At 52.6% G+C, this 22662-nt stretch overlaps 1 protein-coding gene across 1 annotated transcript; it reads right to left on the reverse strand.

The window, feature by feature from the left end:
- Window positions 1–8964: 8964 nt before the first annotated feature.
- Window positions 8965–13757, reverse strand: LOC135309789 (uncharacterized). Its single transcript, XM_064436172.1, has 2 exons — window positions 13324–13757; window positions 8965–8986 (listed from the first exon to the last, which is right to left on the reverse strand). Exons 1-2 carry the CDS (start codon window positions 13755–13757, stop codon window positions 8965–8967), a joined length of 456 nt encoding a protein of 151 aa, XP_064292242.1.
- Between the last annotated feature and the right edge of the window lie 8905 nt (window positions 13758–22662).

Genomic DNA, 22662 nt, shown 5'->3' on the forward strand with positions numbered 1-22662 from the left:
GCCTTTTGGGTGGCCCTGAGAAGGGCCTTTTGGGTGGCCCTGAGAAGGGCCTTTTTTCAGGAAACGCCCGCGGGCGTCCCTCAAGGTTTGGTCATTAGATGACATTCTTCACAATTGCAAATTGCTCCTTCTGCACAGTGCACTTTAGCCGTCGGCCTAACCACTCCGTTACGGTGGTTAGGACGCGACGTTGCCCGGGGAACGCGACGTGGACGCAAGCACTGTGGGGTGGTTCCCCAACCTAACCTAACCTAACCTAACCTAACCTAACCTAACCTAACCTAACCTAACCTAACCTAACCTAACCTAACCTAACCTAACCTAACCTAACCTAACCTAACCTAACCTAACCTAACCTAACCTAACCTAACCTAACCTAACCTAACCTAACCTAACCTAACCTAACCTAACCTAACCTAACCTAACCTAACCTAACCTAACCTTTTTTTTTTTTTGTTTACCCAGGGGAATGCTTGTTACGCACTGAGTGTGGGACTCCTGGGCCGCTAGTCGGCCCAGCCTACCCACTAAACCCCTGGGGCGTTTTCACGCTGCCGTTATGGGGGACGTCACGGGGTCGCTAGGCATTCGACCGCGACGCCCCCCCGGCCGGCCTTTCGGCCCCGACCTGGGCGGGCAGCAAGCACAAGTGCTAACCACCCGCCCCTTACGCCACGCGAGCGTGGCGCGGACCATCAAGCCCACTCCGCACACCAGTCAGAAAGCTGACGGGGGGAGCGGGCATCACCGACCGCTGGTCCTGAAGGGACCAGCGATCACAACACACACACAAAATCTTGGGTGCCACAGGGCACCCAAGTCTGCCTCTGTACGGGCGCAAGAGGTGATAGGCAGGTGACACCCACACATTGCACCCGATACAGAGGCAGCCACCCTTCGGCCGCAGAGGACAGGGGGATCGTCGAGAGACATACCGACTCTCCTCTTCCCCTGCGGCCCCACCGCACCGTGTTCAGCGCCACGGCCGCGCTGTGGTCGCGGAGGACAAACCCCCGCGACCCCACCTCTGGTCCCCTCTAGTTTCCACATCCAAAGGCTGGTGGCGGGTCACCAGCCAATGGCAGTACTACTGAGGGGACCGTCCACCAGGCCCAGAGCACCCACCAAAGTCTCTGGGCCTTGGGTTCCTCTTGGTTCACCGGGGTGGCTGGTTGTGTCAGACCAGCCCCCCCGGTTACTAAGCCCCACCATCGCGACAAGATGGGAACCCGTCGGGGGGAACCTAACCTAACCTAACCTAACCTAACCTAACCTAACCTAACCTAACCTAACCTAACCTAACCTAACCTAACCTAACCTTTTTTTTTTTTTTTTTTTTTTTTTTTTTGTTTTCGCAGGGGAATGCATTTACGCACTGAGTGTGGGACTCCTGGGCAAACGGCCCAGACTACCCACTAAACCCCTGCGGATGCCATCGGCCGCTTTACAAAGAGGCGCCTCGGATCTAACTAGCACAAGGCGCCTCAGCGACTGGCCGGTCTCTTTCACCAGAGACCGGACTCTCCACTCTCAGGGGCCCTCCGACATCTGGAGGACCCCTGCCGCCGGGTGGGACCTCTGTCCCACCGATTCAGGGGGGGCGCCCGCAGGCGCGCCCCCAACCACCAAGGCGAGCCGCACGCCATCCAGTCCGGAAGCAGACCGGAGGCAGCGGCTCTCCGTCTTATTCGGCCGCAGAGGATAGGGACAGCGGCGCACCGTAATACCGGCAGTCCTCCTCCTCTGCGGCCCCACCGACCACCATGTCTGCGCCATGGCCGCGCCTCATTCGGCCGCAGAGGATAGGGACAGCGGCGCACCGTGATACCGGCAGTCCTCCTCCTCTGCGGCCCCACCGACCACCATGTTTGCGCCATGGCCGCGCCTGGTCGCGGAGGATAGGGAGAGCGGCGCACCGTAATACCAACCCCTCCTCTTCCCCCGCGACCCCTACCACGGCTGTAAGAGTAGAGGGCTTAGCCCCCTTCTCTCACAGCCACTGAGCCAATTGGCTCTCCAACCTGGGTTACCCGACATGGGTAACCCACCACCAGTTGCCAGGACATTTGCCAACGGCTAACAAGACCCCTAAACGGGGAGTTATTAACCGTCGCCCAGGGTGCACCAGCCCAATAACTTGTCAGCCGCCGCTATCACCGAATCAAAGATCAAGTGACAGAAGCAAACCTTCAAATCATCGAGCCAACGTGGAGGTTTCCTGACAGTAGCACCCCAACCTAACCTAACCTAACCTAACCTAACCTAACCTAACCTAACCTAACCTAACCTAACCTAACCTAACCTAACCTAACCTAACCTAACCTAACCTAACCTAACCTAACCTAACCTAACCTAACCTAACCTAACCTAACCTAACCTAACCTAACCTAACCTAACCTAACCTAACCTAACCTAACCTAACCTAACCTAACCTAACCTAACCTAACCTAACCTAACCTAACCTAACCTAACCTAACCTAACCTAACCTAACCTAACCTAACCTAACCTAACCTAACCTAACCTAACCTAACCTAACCTAACCTAACCTAACCTAACCTAACCTAACCTAACCTAACCTAACCTAACCTAACCTAACCTAACCTAACCTAACCTAACCTAACCTAACCTAACCTAACCTAACCTAACCTAACCTAACCTAACCTAACCTAACCTAACCTAACCTAACCTAACCTAACCTAACCTAACCTAACCTAACCTAACCTAACCTAACCTAACCTAACCTAACCTAACCTAACCTAACCTAACCTAACCTAACCTAACCTAACCTAACCTAACCTAACCTAACCTAACCTAACCTAACCTAACCTAACCTAACCTAACCTAACCTAACCTAACCTAACCTAACCTAACCTAACCTAACCTAACCTAACCTAACCTAACCTAACCTAACCTAACCTAACCTAACCTAACCTAACCTAACCTAACCTAACCTAACCTAACCTAACCTAACCTAACCTAACCTAACCTAACCTAACCTAACCTAACCTAACCTAACCTAACCTAACCTAACCTAACCTAACCTAACCTAACCTAACCTAACCTAACCTAACCTAACCTAACCTAACCTAACCTAACCTAACCTAACCTAACCTAACCTAACCTAACCTAACCTAACCTAACCTAACCTAACCTAACCCAACCCAACCTAACCTAACCTAACCTAACCTAACCTAACCTAACCTAACCTAACCTAACCTAACCTAACCTAACCTAACCTAACCTAACCTAACCTAACCTAACCTAACCTAACCTAACCTAACCTAACCTAACCAGTCTAGTCTCCCCGCCGCGCGCGAGCTGAACGCACACGGTCCACGTCGCTCCGCGCAAAAAATTCCCCATTTTTCGTTTAAAAAATTAATACCTCCGGATCTAAAAGTGCTACAGCTAAGTGAGATACCTTAAAAAATGCGTGCTTATTAGTGCTATAAACTGTGTGTAGTGTTATAAGTGTAGATTTTTAGTAACTATTTTTAAAAGTGCAAAAACTCTAAATTTTCGTTGACTTTTTTCATATTAAAATCAATAAAAAAACCCAGTGGACAGATATCTTTATGATTCATATACCAAATTAAAGGTTACAATAGTGCGCAACTTTTGACATATAGTACAGTGATATTAAGACAATAGTGTAACAACAGGAAACCCAAACATTTTCACTTTTAAAAATTTTAAACTTCAAAAAATTTTTTCTCTGGAATAAGATCGATAACCCCACTTTTTTGAACTGCTATCTTATGTGTAAAATCAGTGACCACAATTTCACCAAATTTGAGACATTTCTGCTGAGCCATCAGGTGGCTATCACAGAAAAACGATTACAGCCAATCAGCGGTTTTCTTGTGTTTGCGGCTAAACCCATGCACCTACGCTAGTGGTTCAACTGCCTCCTGAAGTGCGGTAAGAAGACGCATCCGAAGGCAGTTTCACCAAGTTCCTGGGATCCCGCGTTCCTGAGATACAGCCGTTTTTCCTGCCGAAATTCAACATCTGGCGACTTCGCGTCATCACACACCAGGACCCTGGAGCCCCAGAGCTAAGTGACATAGTTGAGCCCCTAGTGCATCTATCTGACCATAATTGTGCCAAATCTGAGAATTTTCCCTGCCATAGTTTCTGAGATATACCGTCCTAACCAAAAAAGAGAACATTTTCTCGACGACTTTACGTAATTTCAAACTGAAAAATCACTTTTCTCCTACGGGATTTTTGGACAAACCAACATCATACATCCATAGTCTAGACCTAAAAAATAAGTTTCACGCTGTTTTTGGAATTTTATACCCAGTACTTTCTGAGATATTAAGCTCGTAAAATCGAAAATTTTCACTACTTTTTCGCATTTTTGGTCAAAATTGCACTCTTTTCCAATAGATTAGACCCACAGAAGTACACCTATGCCATTTTTGAAATCTTTTCTCAACTAGTTCCTGAGATATAAATTTATAAATTTAAAATATTTCTCTTACCTTTTTTTTTTTTTTTTTGGTAAAGTCATTCTTTCTTCCATTTACCATGGCAAGCGTTAAAGCCACCTTGCCCACCCCCCCGACCCTCCCCAATTTGTCAGAAAACCCCACAGAAAAAATATATCAGCTAGCAAACATCATTATTGAAGCAATTAATCAAGGAAAAAGCGTCACAGCACCCAACAAGAAATTAATAGTAGAAGCAGCAGAAGCTATTAAGAGCACTACGATAAGAATCACATCGAGCAATAGTGAGAAAAGCTCTCAGGACACCCCTAACCCCCTAACCCCAAACCCCACTATTCAGGAAGACACCCTCAGACGGGTTTTTAGGGAGGAGCTTGAGGCGTTCCATACCCTCTCTACTCCCTCCAAGGCCCCCACATATGCCTCTTTGACCGCCAAGACCCCCACTAAACCAGCCATTCTTGTCAAGACCCCAACCCCCGACGGCGACAACGCCAAACCAGCTATACAGACTCTGAGAGAACAAATCTCATTTAAAGATAAGAACTTCGCCCCTAGCAAAATAACCCAGATTACAAAAGACAAACTTATAATAGAAGTTGAAAACCCACAACAACAGAAAGAAACATTAGAGTACATTAACCAGTTCGAACACCTGCAAGCCTCTATACCAAAGAAACGTAAACCACTAATTATTGCAAAGGGAATCCATAGCCGAATAAAAAGAGAAGAACTTATACAAATCATTACAACACAAAACACTCTCCCAACAGAATCAATCAGGCTGTGCTACTTGACTAACAACAGGAACCCTAAACTATACAACGCCGTACTAGAAGTCGACCCCTCTGTTTACGCCCGTATCATCGGACTAGAGAGGATCGCTGTTGACTTGCAACGAGTGCACGTAGCCCCCCAAACAAGATTTATACAGTGCCACTCGTGCCTCCAATTTGGACACACGAAAAACAAGTGCACATCCAAAACTAAACCGTGCGCACACTGTGCATCCCCTGACCACCAGATTGACACCTGTCCAACCAAGAACGCTCCAGAGTCAGCCTGCTGTTACAACTGTGCAGGCAAAGGCCAAATAAGGAACATCCAAGACACACAACTCAACCTAAACCACTCCGCAACCGACCATAAGCTGTGCCCTAGAATAAGGGCAGCCAAAAACAGAATAGAAGAAGCCACTGACTTTGGATATTAAACAGAAACGAAATTCAGACAGGAAATAACAGGCCATCACATTAACAAACTCTTCCCAAGTTTAGAACAATTAAGAAAAATTACAGAAAAAAAAATAGCACCGAATTTTGAAACTACTCAACTTATAACCTAGCATACAACCCATGAAACACCTAATAGAACACTGCCCAAAATTTTACAAACCAAGAAACGAACACAAAGAAGTAGCCAGGATCTACAAGATAGACCCATATGACCTATATCAAATTCATCACCGAGACTCCACCATCAAGACATTAGCAACCATTTACACAGCATACTAACTAACTTGAAAAAATTTAACCTACAATTGTAACTAGATTAATAATTAAGTGATTATAAAATAAACGCCACTGTATCAAATCGCAGAGGCAACAAAACTGTAAAATCAAAGACAATTGCATATGTAAAACTACGATATATATTATGTAAGAAACTCTGTAATAATGCACGATAATAAATTCCTCCCGGATGTCGTGTAGCATCCAGGAGAAATCTAAAAAAAAAAAAACCTAACCAGTCTCCCCGCCGCGCGCGAGCTGAACGCACACGGTCCACGTCGCTCCGCGCAAAAAATTCCCCATTTTTCGTTTAAAAAATTAATACCTCCGGATCTAAAAGTGCTACAGCTAAGTGAGATACCTTAAAAAATGCGTGCTTATTAGTGCTATAAACTGTGTGTAGTGTTATAAGTGTAGATTTTTAGTAACTATTTTTAAAAGTGCAAAAACTCTAAATTTTCGTTGACTTTTTTCATATTAAAATCAATAAAAAAACCCAGTGGACAGATATCTTTATGATTCATATACCAAATTAAAGGTTACAATAGTGCGCAACTTTTGACATATAGTACAGTGATATTAAGACAATAGTGTAACAACAGGAAACCCAAACATTTTCACTTTTAAAAATTTTAAACTTCAAAAAATTTTTTCTCTGGAATAAGATCGATAACCCCACTTTTTTGAACTGCTATCTTATGTGTAAAATCAGTGACCACAATTTCACCAAATTTGAGACATTTCTGCTGAGCCATCAGGTGGCTATCACAGAAAAACGATTACAGCCAATCAGCGGTTTTCTTGTGTTTGCGGCTAAACCCATGCACCTACGCTAGTGGTTCAACTGCCTCCTGAAGTGCGGTAAGAAGACGCATCCGAAGGCAGTTTCACCAAGTTCCTGGGATCCCGCGTTCCTGAGATACAGCCGTTTTTCCTGCCGAAATTCAACATCTGGCGACTTCGCGTCATCACACACCAGGACCCTGGAGCCCCAGAGCTAAGTGACATAGTTGAGCCCCTAGTGCATCTATCTGACCATAATTGTGCCAAATCTGAGAATTTTCCCTGCCATAGTTTCTGAGATATACCGTCCTAACCAAAAAAGAGAACATTTTCTCGACGACTTTACGTAATTTCAAACTGAAAAATCACTTTTCTCCTACGGGATTTTTGGACAAACCAACATCATACATCCATAGTCTAGACCTAAAAAATAAGTTTCACGCTGTTTTTGGAATTTTATACCCAGTACTTTCTGAGATATTAAGCTCGTAAAATCGAAAATTTTCACTACTTTTTCGCATTTTTGGTCAAAATTGCACTCTTTTCCAATAGATTAGACCCACAGAAGTACACCTATGCCATTTTTGAAATCTTTTCTCAACTAGTTCCTGAGATATTAATTTATAAATTTAAAATATTTCTCTTACCTTTTTTTTTTTTTTTTGGTAAAGTCATTCTTTCTTCCATTTACCATGGCAAGCGTTAAAGCCACCTTGCCCACCCTCCCGACCCTCCCCAATTTGTCAGAAAACCCCACAGAAAAAATATATCAGCTAGCAAACATCATTATTGAAGCAATTAATCAAGGAAAAAGCGTCACAGCACCCAACAAGAAATTAATAGTAGAAGCAGCAGAAGCTATCAAGAGCACTACGATAAGAATCACATCGAGCAATAGTGAGAAAAGCTCTCAGGACACCCCTAACCCCCTAACCCCAAACCCCACTATTCAGGAAGACACTCTCAGACGGGTTTTTAGGGAGGAGCTTGAGGCGTTCCATACCCTCTCTACTCCCTCCAAGGCCCCCACATATGCCTCTTTGACCGCCAAGACCCCCACTAAACCAGCCATTCTTGTCAAGACCCCAACCCCCGACGGCGACAACGCCAAACCAGCTATACAGACTCTGAGAGAACAAATCTCATTCAAAGATAAGAACTTCGCCCCTAGCAAAATAACCCAGATTACAAAAGACAAACTTATAATAGAAGTTGAAAACCCACAACAACAGAAAGAAACATTAGAGTACATTAACCAGTTCGAACACCTGCAAGCCTCTATACCAAAGAAACGTAAACCACTAATTATTGCAAAGGGAATCCATAGCCGAATAAAAAGAGAAGAACTTATACAAATCATTACAACACAAAACACTCTCCCAACAGAATCAATCAGGCTGTGCTACTTGACTAACAACAGGAACCCTAAACTATACAACGCCGTACTAGAAGTCGACCCCTCTGTTTACGCCCGTATCATCGGACTAGAGAGGATCGCTGTTGACTTGCAACGAGTGCACGTAGCCCCCCAAACAAGATTTATACAGTGCCACTCGTGCCTCCAATTTGGACACACGAAAAACAAGTGCACATCCAAAACTAAACCGTGCGCACACTGTGCATCCCCTGACCACCAGATTGACACCTGTCCAACCAAGAACGCTCCAGAGTCAGCCTGCTGTTACAATTGCGCAGGCAAAGGCCAAATAAGGAACACCCAAGACACACAACTCAACCTAAACCACTCCGCAACCGACCATAAGCTGTGCCCTAGAATAAGGGCAGCCAAAAATAGAATAGAAGAAGCCACTGACTTTGGATATTAAACAGAAACGAAATTCCTCCAAATAAACCTCATGAAGAGCCATCACATTAACTAATTCTTCCCAGAACTCAGAACAATTAAGAAAATTTACAGGAAAAAAAAAAAAAAAAAAATAGCACCGAAATTTGAAACTACTCAACTTATAACCTAGCATACAACCCATGAAACACCTAACAGAACACCAAAATTTTACAAATCAAGAAACGAACATGAAGAAGTAGCCAGGATCTACAAGATAGACCCATATGACCTCAATCAAATTCATCACCGAGACTCCACCATTAAGACATTAGCAAACCATTTACACAGCATACTAACTTGAAAAAATTTAACCTACAATTGTAACTAGATTAATAATTAAGTGATTATAAAATAAACGCCACTGTATCAAATCGCAGAGGCAACAAAACTGTAAAATCAAAGACAATTGCTCATGTAAAACTCCAATATATATTATGTAAGAAACTCTGTAATAATGCTCGATAATAAATTCCTCCCGGATGTCGTGTAGCATCCAGGAGAAATCTAAAAAAAAAACCTAACCTAACCTAACCTAACCTAACCTAACCTAACCTAACCTAACCTAACCTAACCTAACCTAACCTAACCTAACCTAACCTAACCTAACCTAACCTAACCTAACCTAACCTAACCTAACCTAACCTAACCTAACCTAACCTAACCTAACCTAACCTTTTTTTTTTTTTTTTTTTTTTTTTTTTGTTTTCGCAGGGGAATGCATTTACGCACTGAGTGTGGGACTCCTGGGCCGCTATCCAGCCCAGACTACCCACTAAACCCCTGCGGGTGCCATCGGCCGCTTTACAGGGAGGCGCCTCGGATCTATCTAACACAAGACGCCTCAGCGACTGGCCGGTCTCTTTCGCCAGAGACCGGACTCACCATTCTCAGGGGCCCACCGACACCTGGTGGACCCCTGCCGTCGGGTGGGACTAGTCCCACCGATTTAGGGGGGCGCCTGCAGGCGCGCAAGGTAGCGCCTGCGTCGCACCCCCGTCCGCCTTCTGCGGATCGGCTCCGCGAGGGGGTGGTCCTCGCGGTTCCTTTCCTCGGCCTCCCTCTGTGACATAACAGTCTCACAGAAGGAGGCCACTGCCGCCCAGGCTCCGTCACTCCCGAGCATCGCATTGACGACACTCGGGAGCGACAGATCCACTCCACCGAGCACTGCCACCAGATCGTGGCGCTGCCGACTCCACCTGGGACACTGCTCTAGAACATGTTGAGCAGTGTCCCGAGCCTCGCCACAATCGTGGCAGACCGGCTCGGTCTCCCGCTGGGCCACGCGGTGCAAGTACTCACCGAAGCAGCCATGCCCGGTGAGCACCTGCGTCATGCGGAAGGTGAGAGGCTTGCGCCGCCTCAACATCCATCTCTCCAGGAAACCTTAACCTAACCTAACCTAACCTAACCTAACCTAACCTAACCTAACCTAACCTAACCTAACCTAACCTAACCTAACCTAACCTAACCTAACCTAACCTAACCTAACCTAACCTAACCTAACCTAACCTAACCTAACCTAACCTAACCTAACCTAACCTAACCTAACCTAACCTAACCTAACCTAACCTAACCTAACCTAACCTAACCTAACCTAACCTAACCTAACCTAACCTAACCTAACCTAACCTAACCTAACCTAACCTAACCTAACCTAACCTAACCTAACCTAACCTAACCTAACCTAACCTAACCTTTTTTTTTTTTTTTTTTTTTTTTTTTTTTTTTTTTTTTGTTTTCGCAGGGGAATGCATTTACGCACTGAGTGTGGGACTCCTGGGCCGCTATCCAGCCCAGACTACCCACTAAACCCCTGCGGGTGCCATCGGCCGCTTTACAGGGAGGCGCCTCGGATCTATCTAACACAAGACGCCTCAGCGACTGGCCGGTCTCTTTCGCCAGAGACCGGACTCACCATTCTCAGGGGCCCACCGACACCTGGTGGACCCCTGCCGTCGGGTGGGACTAGTCCCACCGATTTAGGGGGGCGCCTGCAGGCGCGCAAGGTAGCGCCTGCGTCGCACCCCCGTCCGCCTTCTGCGGATCGGCTCCGCGAGGGGGTGGTCCTCGCGGTTCCTTTCCTCGGCCTCCCTCTGTGACATAACAGTCTCACAGAAGGAGGCCACTGCCGCCCAGGCTCCGTCACTCCCGAGCATCGCATTGACGACACTCGGGAGCGACAGATCCACTCCACCGAGCACTGCCACCAGATCGTGGCGCTGCCGACTCCACCTGGGACACTGCTCTAGAACATGTTGAGCAGTGTCCCGAGCCTCGCCACAATCGTGGCAGACCGGCTCGGTCTCCCGCTGGGCCACGCGGTGCAAGTACTCACCGAAGCAGCCATGCCCGGTGAGCACCTGCGTCATGCGGAAGGTGAGAGGCTTGCGCCGCCTCAACATCCATCTCTCCAGGACCTGGCGCAGGGCCTCCACTGTGCGTACACCGTACGTTGCCCGCGCCAGGTCTGCCTCCCACCTCCGCATGAGTTCCGCTTGCCCTCGCAAGCGGACCCGCCGGACCATCTCAGGCGAGGGGTGCTCGCCGATTTCCCTCCTGTTCGCCACAAAGTGGTAAACCTCGGCGAGCACCTCCGCCACCAACTCCCACGGCGGGTCGCCCGCGAGGGCTGTGGCCGCAGAGAACGCCACTGTACGGTACCCCCGTATCGCCCTTACCGCGATCACCTTCTGCGCCTGCCGGAGAAGGCGCTTATTCTCCGCGGCAAGGGCGTCCACCCAAACGGGGGCGCCGTACATCGCCATACTCCGGCACACGCCGGAGTACAGCTTCCGTACAGCGTCGCTGGGCCCACCCAGATTGGGCAGGAGTCGGCCCAGCGACGCAGCCGTCCTGATGATCCTTTGCCCCAGCTCTCGGAAGTGGGGGACAAAGGACCATCTCCCGTCGAGGATGAGGCCCAGGTATTTCATCTGGGCACTCACCCTCAACTCCTCATGACCCACCTGGAGGCGCGCCCCTGGGGGAGGTCCTCGCGTCCGGGCCCCGCGGAAGAGGAGGACTTCGGTCTTATCCAGTCGGACCCGAAGCCCCAACCTCTCTATGCGGCCGACCAAAAGGGCGAGGCCCGTTTCGGCCAGCCGCGCCGCCTCACCGAAATTCGCACCCCGGGACGTGAAGAGAGTGTCATCCGCATAGCAGATGACACCCGTCCCGGGGGGAAGCCGGCACCGCAGGACCCAATCGTATGCGATGTCCCACAGGATAGGGCCGAGAATCGACCCCTGCGGGACACCGCACCCGACGCCCCGCCGGACCATTTGACCTCCCCTGTCCTCGTACAGGACGACCCGCTCCTCCAGGTACGCCCCCAACAGCCCCCGCAGGTACGAGGGCACTCCGAAGTACCGGAGCGCCTCCCGTATTACACAGTGCGGGATACTGTTGAAGGCGTTGGCGATGTCTAACGACGTCGCCAGGGTCACCTCGCCTTCTCTGTCCGCCTCCTCCGTCACCGACCGCAGACGCCTGAGGGCGTCGATGGTGGACCTCTTGGCCCGGAATCCGTACTGCACGTCAGAGAGACGCGGTCCCGGGCCTTCCTCCACATGCCGAACGAGGCGAGAGGCCACAACACTCTCTAGGGCCTTCCCAGCCTCGCTCAGCAGGACCAGAGGTCGCACCGCCGAAGCCGAGTCCAAGGGCCGGCTCCCCTTCGGAATAAGGCAGAGCCGGCCCTCCTTCCATAATTTCGGGAACTGCCCCTCTCGCAGACAGCGGTTGAGCAGCCCCCGAAACTCCTCCCCGAGGTGCACGAGAATCAGCGCAAGCACTTTCCCGTGCACCCCGTCTGGACCCGGTGCCCTCTTCCTTGTCTGGAGGCGGTCGAGGACCACCTCCATTTCGACGTCGGTGACGGGAGGCGGATCTGCCTCCACCTCTTCTCCCTCCGCGTCAGGCGGCTGTCGGGCCATCCTCGGAGGAGAAAACCCTCGCGGATTGCCGGGGAATAGATCCCCGACAATCTCCCCCAGCAGAGCTGGCTGAAGGGTCTCCGTTAGCGGGGTCGCCTGTGGGCGCAATTTGTCTCGCGCCCACTTATACGGCCGGCCCCATGGGTCTCTTTCGATACCCTCCACCAGCTCCTCGAAGGCTTCCTCCTTGGCCCGACCGATGGCCAGCTGCAGCTCCTTACGGTTTTCCACATACACCGCATACAGCTGACCATCCCTCTCCTCGTCCCGGGGACTGCGCCGCCTGCTTCGACTATAGGCCCTTCGGGCCGCGTTGCAGGCGGCGCGAAGGGCGGCAATCTCCGCCGACCACCAATAGACCGCCCGCCTAGGGGGGGCTCGACCTACGCTTGGCATGGCCGCCCGGCACACCGCTGTGAAAGCGTCGCCGAGACGGTCAGCCGCGTCGTCCACCCCCATTCCGTCTAGAGGCGGGAGGCTCCAGCGGCCGACGATGGCCGCCTCTTCCGCCAGCTCCCGGTCAAGCCGCGTAAGGGCCCAGCGCGGGAACCGGCTGCGCACCCGGGACGATGATGCCGCCTGACATTGGGGGGCGGCCGACACCTCGAACCGAATATACAAGTGGTCCGAGAGTGTCTCCACCCCCCCTTCCACCCTCCAGTCCGACACGGAGCGCGCGGCGGAGGGGGTGGCGAACGTCAAGTCCACCACCGATCCGCCCGTCCGTCGCACGCACGTGTGGGCTGTCCCCCTGTTTAGGAGAGACAGCCCCGCGGCCAGCGCCCACTCTTCCACCTTTCGCCCCTTGGGCTCCGTGGCCGGGTTCCCCCACGCCGTTGATTTGGCGTTGAAGTCACCGGCCACGAAGACCTTTAGGGGCGCTAACCGCCTTATTTCCGGCCCCAGGGCATCCAAGAACCGCTCCAGGGCCGGCAAATCCCGGTTCGGGGAGAAGTAAACACCAATTATGGCGTACTCTCCCCGAACCGCCACCACAAAGCCGTTCCCTCTCTTCTTAATCGCGAGGGGAGGGGCGGCACCAGGCCTAGCCACGATGGCCACGAGGCCATCCAGATCCCCCGCCCAGTGAGGCAGGGAGGGAACCGCGTACGGCTCCGCGACCACCGCGGCATCCAAATCCCACTCCGCCATGGATTGCAGGAGGAGATCCTGCGCCCTAGCGGAGTGGTTGAGGTTGGCCTGGAGGAAGGTGACCCCCATCACTCCTCCATTTGGCCGACTGGCGCCTCCCCTTGCCTTCCCTCGCGCGGAGGAGGGGACGGCCCTTTCCCTCGGATCGGGGGTGGGTTGCAGGCCCTACCCCCCATCACGTGGCCCGCCGGCTTGCCGGCGTCGCGGCATACCGCGCAGCGGGGCTCCGCTGTGCAGGAGGCGGACAAATGCCCTGCCTCCCCGCACCTATAGCAGAGCCGGCTGCGGTCCGTCTGCGAGGGGCACAGCGATGCGGTGTGCCCCTTCCCCATGCACTTGTAGCAGTGCATGGGGCGCGCCTCCAGGTGCCGGAGCTGCACTCGACTCCAGCCTACCGTGAGGCTGCCCGCCTCGATCAGCTTTTTAGCCGTCGTGACCGGGCAGCGCATCAGGGCAGAGCCAGAGCCTCGCCAGTCTGAGCGGATTTCACCCACCCAGACCTGGTCCTCCGTGCAGCTCCCGGCTTGCGCGACCGCAGCCTTTATCCGCTGCGCCGTTGCCGCATCATTCAGGCCCGTCACGCGGAAGTCCGCGGTTTTGACGGGCCTGGAAACGTCCGCGACGCCGGAAAGGGCCGCCTTCAAGGCCGATGCAAGCGCATCTGCCTTGTCTGAGTTGGAGGGGCCAGAGACCTCGATTAGCCTCGCTCCGGTCGCACTCGGGCGAATCCGAAGCGAGCCGATTCCTAGCCCCTCCAGGCTCACCGCCTGCTCGGCCTTGAGGAGGGCGGAGCTGTATGTGGCCCCTTTTTGCGCTGCCTCTGGCTGTAACTTGAGAATTACAGCCGAGGAGCTAGGGGCCGACAGCTTGGCCGCCCTCGCTGGCGCCGCCCTGGGGGGTGCCTTGGGCGCCGTTGCAGTGGCCTTTGTTGGGGCCGCCGCCGGTCGCTCCGCAGGTTTGGGCTGGGACTTCTTTCCCACGCCCTTCCCCTTCCCCCTCCTCCCCCGGACTTCGACCCAGGGGAGCTCCGGGCATTCGTCGACCACAGCTGTTGAGGTCGACGGCCCGAAGGGCCCCCACTCTGTCGCTCCCCCAGCACCTACCCCCTTACAACCCCGCCTCTCAGAGGCCGGGCGTGCAGGGGCCCGAACCTCCAACTCCACCGGCTGCTCAAGCCGCGGCGCCGGACCCAGGCCGGAGGCCTCCTCAATGGCCGTCCTTGCAGCCCTCGCCACCTCGGAGTTGTCACCCGCCAGAGGTGGACGAGTGGCACTCCGAGGACATCCAGCCAGTCCTAGCGCTGCCAGACGGCCATCAATTAATCTGGCCATCCTCTGCTCCAGCTCATCCTCCACTGGAGCTGCCTGCCGCTGTACCGTCCGCGCAGCCTGAGCAGCCTCACGGCGGGCCTCCTCGAACCCCCGGCGGAGCGCAGCGACCTCAGCCTTCATAATGGCCACCTCCCTTTGGAGGCGACCATTATCGGCCTTAAGGCGTCGAACTTCGTCCGACTCGCTGCGCGCCACCAGGGTGTCCACGATATCCCTGATATCCGAGGAGGCCCGCATAATTTTGGAGTTGAAGCCCCCCTTGAGGGCGGCAGTCTTCCCGACGAGGCTGGTTATAATACCCAGCCTCTCCACCGCAGTGGCCATGAGTCCATCAGCACCCATGGCCCCAAAGTCCCGCGCATCAATGGGGGCCACCACCACATCATCGTCCCCACCATTCAGGGGTCCTCCCCTCCGGAAGGCCCGAGCCCCTAGAGAGGCCGAGAAGGAAGCCTCGGCATCCTCCTCTTGACTCCTCCTCGCTTCAGCCCGGGCCCTCGTCAGGTGCGAGGCACCCCGAGCCTTGCCCCTCTTCGCCACTGATTGTGCCCGTGGCACACCGACCTCAGTGTCGGTGCCGGAACCAGTCGCCACCTCAGAATAGAGGCGCTTGTTGCCCAGCACCGACTCCGACAACGAGGTGATGGAGCCCGCACTTCCCAACAGGCTCCCCATCCTCTCTTGGCCCACAGCGAGGCCACTCCCGTCAGTTTCCTCCCCAGCGGAATGTTCAGACCCTGAACATTCCATTTCCCCCCTTCCCTTTGTTTGGCCCTGAGAAGGGCCTTTTGGGTGGCCCTGAGAAGGGCCTTTTGGGTGGCCCTGAGAAGGGCCTTTTGGGTGGCCCTGAGAAGGGCCTTTTGGGTGGCCCTGAGAAGGGCCTTTTTTCAGGAAACGCCCGCGGGCGTCCCTCATTATTTGGTCATTAGACGACATTCTTCACAGTTCGCAAATTGCTCCTTCTGCACAGTGCACTTTAGCCGTCGGCCTAACCACTCCGTTACGGTGGTTAGGACGCGACGTTGCCCGGGGAACGCGACGTGGACGCAAGCACTGTGGGGTGGTTCCCCAACCTAACCTAACCTAACCTAACCTAACCTAACCTAACCTAACCTTTTTTTTTTTTTTTTTTTTTTTTTTTTTGTTTTCGCAGGGGAATGCATTTACGCACTGAGTGTGGGACTCCTGGGCAGCTAATCGGCCCAGACTACCCACTAAACCCCTGCGGATGCCATCGGCCGCTTTACAAAGAGGCGCCTCGGATCTAACTAGCACAAGGCGCCTCAGCGACTGGCCGGTCTCTTTCACCAGAGACCGGACTCTCCACTCTCAGGGGCCCTCCGACATCTGGAGGACACCTGCCGCCGGGTGGGACCTTTGTCCCACCGATTCAGGGGGGGCGCCCGCAGGCGCGCCCCCAACCACCAAGGCGAGCCGCACGCCATCCAGTCCGGAAGCAGACCGGAGGCAGCGGCTCTCCGTCTTATTCGGCCGCAGAGGATAGGGACAGCGGCGCACCGTAATACCGGCAGTCCTCCTCCTCTGCGGCCCCACCGACCACCATGCCTGCGCCATGGCCGCGCCTCATTCGGCCGCAGAGGATAGGGACAGCGGCGCACCGTAATACCGGCAGTCCTCCTCCTCTGCGGCCCCACCGACCACCATGTTTGCGCCATGGCCGCGCCTGGTCGCGGAGGATAGGGAGAGCGGCGCACCGTAATACCAACCCCTCCTCTTCCCCCGCGACCCCTACCACGGCTGTAAGAGTAGAGGGCTTAGCCCCCTTCTCTCACAGCCACTGAGCCAATTGGCTCTCCAACCTGGGTTACCCGACATGGGTAACCCACCACCAGTTGCCAGGACATTTGCCAACGGCTAACAAGACCCCTAAACGGGGAGTTATTAACCGTCGCCCAGGGTGCACCAGCCCAATAACTTGTCAGCCGCCGCTATCACCGAATCAAAGATCAAGTGACAGAAGCAAACCTTCAAATCATCGAGCCAACGTGGAGGTTTCCTGACAGTAGCACCCCAACCTAACCTAACCTAACCTAACCTAACCTAACCTAACCTAACCTAACCTAACCTAACCTAACCTAACCGACCCAGATCTACTTCGCTTTTACCGCCACCTAGGGCCAAAAATTGCTACCTAAATTAACAGCACCCCAAATAACAACAGTTTAGGATTCCCTTATAGTTCTACCCGTCCTCTACTCCGGAAAATTATTGCTTTTTGTTATTCTCTCTTCTGCTGTTCTCCCTCGTCTCCTCAACTTTTACTTACTTAGACGATACTCTAAAAATTTCACACTTCTTTCTTTCTAAATACTTTTCTTCTGGTCTAAGCCAACATGGTCTTAGCCCACTCACCCCCGCGTAAGGCGGCTAATGCTCGCCCCCCGGATAGTAACCTCCCCCGCATCCCCGAAACTCCTGGGGACATTATCACGCAGCGAAGCCCCTCACCGCAACCCTCTACCTCCAGAGCGGGACGTTCGCATTCTCTTTCCCCGCGCGTCTCCTCTAGGCTGGCTTCAATCCGGGAATCATCCCCTAGCCAGGATCTGCGCACGCCTCCCCCATCTCCATCTAGGGGGAGAATTTCGCTTTCACCCCCTCCCAGCAGCCAAACGTCACCCAGGTCGATTGACCATGACGTGACTGTAATGGCCGTCCCGGACCACTGGGAATCGCTTTCGCCCCCAGTCACACCTACTCCACCTTTATTGTATTCACCCCCCACCCAAGTTCCATCCACTGCGACACCCGTCACACTCGTCGCACCCGCACCCGTCGCACCCGTCGCACCCGTCGCACCCGTCGCACCCGTCGCACCCGCCGCACCCGCCGCACCTGCCGCACCCATCGCACCCACCTCAACCCCGGATACTCACCTCCAAGCCGCTCTATCTAACATCATAGAAGCGGCCAAAGAAATTATCACCAAAATAAGCGAAGGCAGGAGCGTCACCAGCGCAAACAAAAAACGCATCCAAGAGCTCGCGAGGGGCATCATGGGCTCGGTGGAGAAGGCGCAGCAGACGGAGCTCCCCAAGCCCGTCTCGGATACTATCCTTCTGGCAATCAGGGAGAGTATCCGGGACGAGTTCAAGGCCCAAGCGCCCGTCCTCGCGCCACCTCCGGCTCCAGCCCTGAGGTCCTTCGCGGCTGTTGCTTCAACACCCCCGCCACCCAAACGCACCCCCCCGCCGCCACCTCCCCCACCACCTAAGCGCACCCTCCCTTCGCTGGTCATCAAGGCCAAAGAGACCGGGGCCCGACGGCCTGACGTCCTTGACGAGTGGCGTAAGAATGTCAGGTTTAGGGACACCACTTTCGCCCCCACCAACGTGCGCCCTCTGCGCAATAATATGGTGAAGGTTGACTTCGAAACCGTGGCGCAGCGGGATGACGTCATGGCGAAAGTAAACAAGCTCCCCGGGGTGGTTGCCGAGGAAAGCAAACTTCGGAAACCGCTTATCATCTTGAAGGGCATTAACACCCAACTACGAAAGGAAGAGCTGGTGGAGGTGGTGAGCGGACAGAACCAAGTGAGCGCCACAGACATCCGCTTCTGCTTCGCACTGAAGAATCGGAATGAGAGGCTCTACAACGCTGTTTTAGAAGTGGCGCCAGCTGTCCGTCGAATGCTAGTCGAGGCGGGCCGGGCCAATGTGGAGCACCAGCGCGTGCACGTCGAGGACTTCAGCCGATTCGTGCAGTGCCGCAAATGCCTCCAATTCGGCCACACTGGCAATAAGTGCTCGGCGGAATTCTATCCGTGCGCTCACTGTGGCTCCTCGGCCCACCACATCTCAAACTGCGCTCACAAATCAGATGCATCACAACTAAACTGCTTCAATTGCAAACGGTCAAATGACAAATCCACCGGTCACTCTGCCCTTGACTCCAAAAAGTGCCCCAAAATCATCAAAGCCATGACAGCCCTTAGCGACTCCACCGACTATGGTTATTAAACGAATAGAGTTAACACAATGCAACCTCAACCGCTGCTACATAGCGCAACAAGAATTCTTCATCAACTTTCGCAACAGCAACTCTGACATTGCTCTCATCTCAGAACCATATGTCGGCCCTCACCTCGAGATGAGGCCTCCCCCAGACATGAACGTATTCCAGTTTCCCAACGGCTCCCGCGTCAAGGCGTGCGTGGTGACCAAAGCCACTGTGGCTGCGGTCGGGGTCACGCAGCTGTCCTCAGCGAATCTGGCCGTCGTCCGTGTCAAACTAGGACCAAAATCTTTAAACGTAGTCTCCATTTACGTCGAACCCGACATAGACAAACACTCCACGATACACAGGCTAGACCATTTCCTAAGGACTACCAGATCCTCGCTGCGGATAGTGGGCGGCGATGTCAACGGCAGCCACCGGGAGTGGGGGGAGACACAAGACAACGATCGGGGAGAGGAAATTTGCACACTTATGGCCTCAAACGATATGGCTGTTTGCAACACCGGCAATGAGCCCACGTTTGAGGCCATAAGACACGGCAACCTCTGCTCGTCAATAGTGGATGTCACATATGCGTCACAGAACCTAATAGACAGGCTGGAGGACTGGCTTGTGGACCGCGCGATCTGCCCTTCATCCGACCATAACGGGATTACGTTCAAAATAACCCCAACTCACAACATCGGAAAAACTGCTAAATCGACCACCTTCAAATACTCCACTTACAGAGCAGACTGGACAGACTTCCGCACACAAATACAATCAGCCACCGAACATCTTGTCACCCACACAGACTTCTCCACCCTCACCGAAACCGACCTAGACCAAACGGTAAATCAACTAACCACAGCCATACAAAACGTCTGCAACAGAGTCTTCCACAGAAGGCAAAAACCTAAATATTTCAACCCATGGTGGTCAGAAGAGCTGGAATCTCAAAAGAAAGACTGCATCCGACTACACCATCGTCTCCACAACCTGAAAAAGGCCAACAAACCACTCGACAACATCATCAGAGAATACACAGAAGCAAAGCGAAATTACGCCAAAGCCATCTCCAAACAATCCACCGAACATTTCAGACAGTTCTGCGACGCGCAGGGGAAAGAGGACGTCTGGGCCATCACAAACCGCCTCATAAAGGATGCACCCCTAAGGAAACCACCACAAACCCTAAAAATCGACAAAACCTACACTGACAACACCAACGACACCGCAACCGCACTGCTAAACCACTTCTATCCTGACGACACTCCCGATCTGACAGTACGCCAGCAACACCTGCGAGACACCACAAGAAACCCACCTAACACACCAGACGACATACTCTTCACCACCGACGAGATAAGGGAGTGCCTAAGCCACACCAATCCCAAAAAAGCCCCCGGAGCCGACCATCTAACCTCAGACATCTGCGCACAAGCCTTTGATGCCATCCCCCAATTCTTCACGGAACTTTACAACAGAAGTCTGGAATTAGGCTACTTCCCCAAAATATGGAAACAGGCGGTGGTTAAAATAATTCCAAAACCAAATAAACCGGCAGAACAACTCAGCTCGTACCGCCCGATCGGACTCATTGCAGTTTTCGGGAAAATCCTGGAAAAACTGATCATCAAAAGGCTAGAGCATAAATCGGAACAAGAGGAATCTCTGAACAAAACCCAATTCGGCTTCAGACCCCAAACATCGACAGTGGATGCGCTTGAGCGGGCCCTGAAAATAGTAAAAACGGCCAAAGAGAAAAAGCGACAGGTCATAGCGATATCTCTCGATATAAAGGCCGCTTTCGACAACGCCTGGTGGCCTGCCTTATTCCAGCGATTACACCACATACGATGCCCTAGAAATCTGTATAAACTCATCCAAAGTTACTTCACCGACAGGAGGGTCACCCTGGATTATGGGGAGAGCGCGTCGTCCAAATCGCTGACCAAGGGCTGCGTCCAGGGATCCGCTTGCGGCCCAGTCTTTTGGAATTTAATATTAGACGAACTTCTATCCATGCTGCTACCGGACAATGCCCACATACAAGCCTTTGCCGACGACGTGCTTCTCATAGTCGAGGGAAAGTCGAGAGAGGAGGTAGAGCGCACTACCAACACCTGTCTTCGTGAGATATGCTCTTGGGGAGATAGAGTAAAACTGCGATTTGCACCGGAAAAGACACAATGCATATCATTCACAACACAAACCCTAACAGCTGAAATAGAAATGAACAATGTCCGTATACCTCTAACAACCCAAATTAAACTTCTTGGCGTAATCATTGACAATAAACTAAACTTCATCCAACATTCTAAATACATTATAGGAAAAGCTACGAAAATTTTCAAAAATTTGTGCAAATTTGTTAGACCCACTTGGGGAATACATCCGGAAAATGTAGAATGCATATATAGGCAAGTGATAACACCCATAATAACTTATGCGGCGGGAATCTGGGGAACGGCCACAAGGTTCTGTTCGGTTCGCAGAGCCCTCCGTTCGTTCCAAAGAGCGTTTGCTATTAGGGCGATTCGAGGATTCCACACGATTTCCGCCGTCGCCGCGGATGCGCTCGCGCGGTTCCCGCCGCTACACCTTGTGGTGGAGGAGGCGCGCGAGACACACCTTATCAAACAATCTGGCACGTTGGGCTCCCTCCCTGAGGACATTGGTCTGTACAGACGCGTCGGGATCAGGGACCTCCTGCACCCAGCCAAGCGGGTCACTATAGACTACGATACGGCGACCACGCAGGAGGAAACTGATTACCTGATGAACCCGGAGGCACCCAATGTCTTCACGGATGGGAGCAAACACGAAAACGGTGATACGGGGTCGGCATTTGTCGTCATCATGGAGGGACTGCCGGGGGGATCCGTGACCAGAAAATTCAAACTGTGCCGAACCTCAACAGTATTTATGGCCGAACTATACGCTATAGCCCAAGCCTTGGAGTGGCTTCGCGCTCGGAACCACTCCTTGGCAAAAATATTCACAGATTCTCTCTCCGCTCTAAAGGCTATCCAGGACCGTAGCAACACAGACCACCTTGTGAATCGCATTCACAAGGACCTGTTTTTGCTGCGGTCCAGGAACCAGATGGTGGACTTCGTGTGGACGAAGGCTCACGTCGGGATAGTGGGAAACGAGATCGCGGACGCGGCAGCCAAAGCGGCGGCCTCCAAAAAGACCGCGTCCGAGGTCAATTTCTTCCCACTGTCCCACGCCAAGCGACTCCTGAAAGCGAAAACGCTACAGGCTTGGCAGGCGGAGTACCAGTCGACCACACAGGGAGCCACCACCAAAACCTTCTTCCCGCTAATCTGTCACATCCCTTCCGCTCTAAGCGCCTTCAAAATTTCCTTCTCTCTCACTCAGATTCTAACTGGCCACGGATTCCACAAAGCTTACCTCTCCAAATTTAAAATCATCGATGACGACAAATGCCCTTGCGATGGCACTACAGCCCAAGATATACCACACCTTCTAAGAGAGTGCCCTATATTTGGCAAGACACGCCATGACTACGTCACGGCGTGTCTACGCAATAAAATCGACGAATTTGACCTGATCCAGACCTCAAGCAAAGAGGAAACGACAACGACATTTTTGAAATTGGTAGACAATATCGTCTACAGCCTCAAAACCATCAATGGGACATAAATCTCTAAAATCTA

Source organism: Plodia interpunctella, chromosome 9 (assembly GCF_027563975.2).
Source record: "Plodia interpunctella isolate USDA-ARS_2022_Savannah chromosome 9, ilPloInte3.2, whole genome shotgun sequence".
In the NCBI taxonomy this organism is placed as follows: Eukaryota; Metazoa; Arthropoda; class Insecta; order Lepidoptera; family Pyralidae; genus Plodia; species Plodia interpunctella.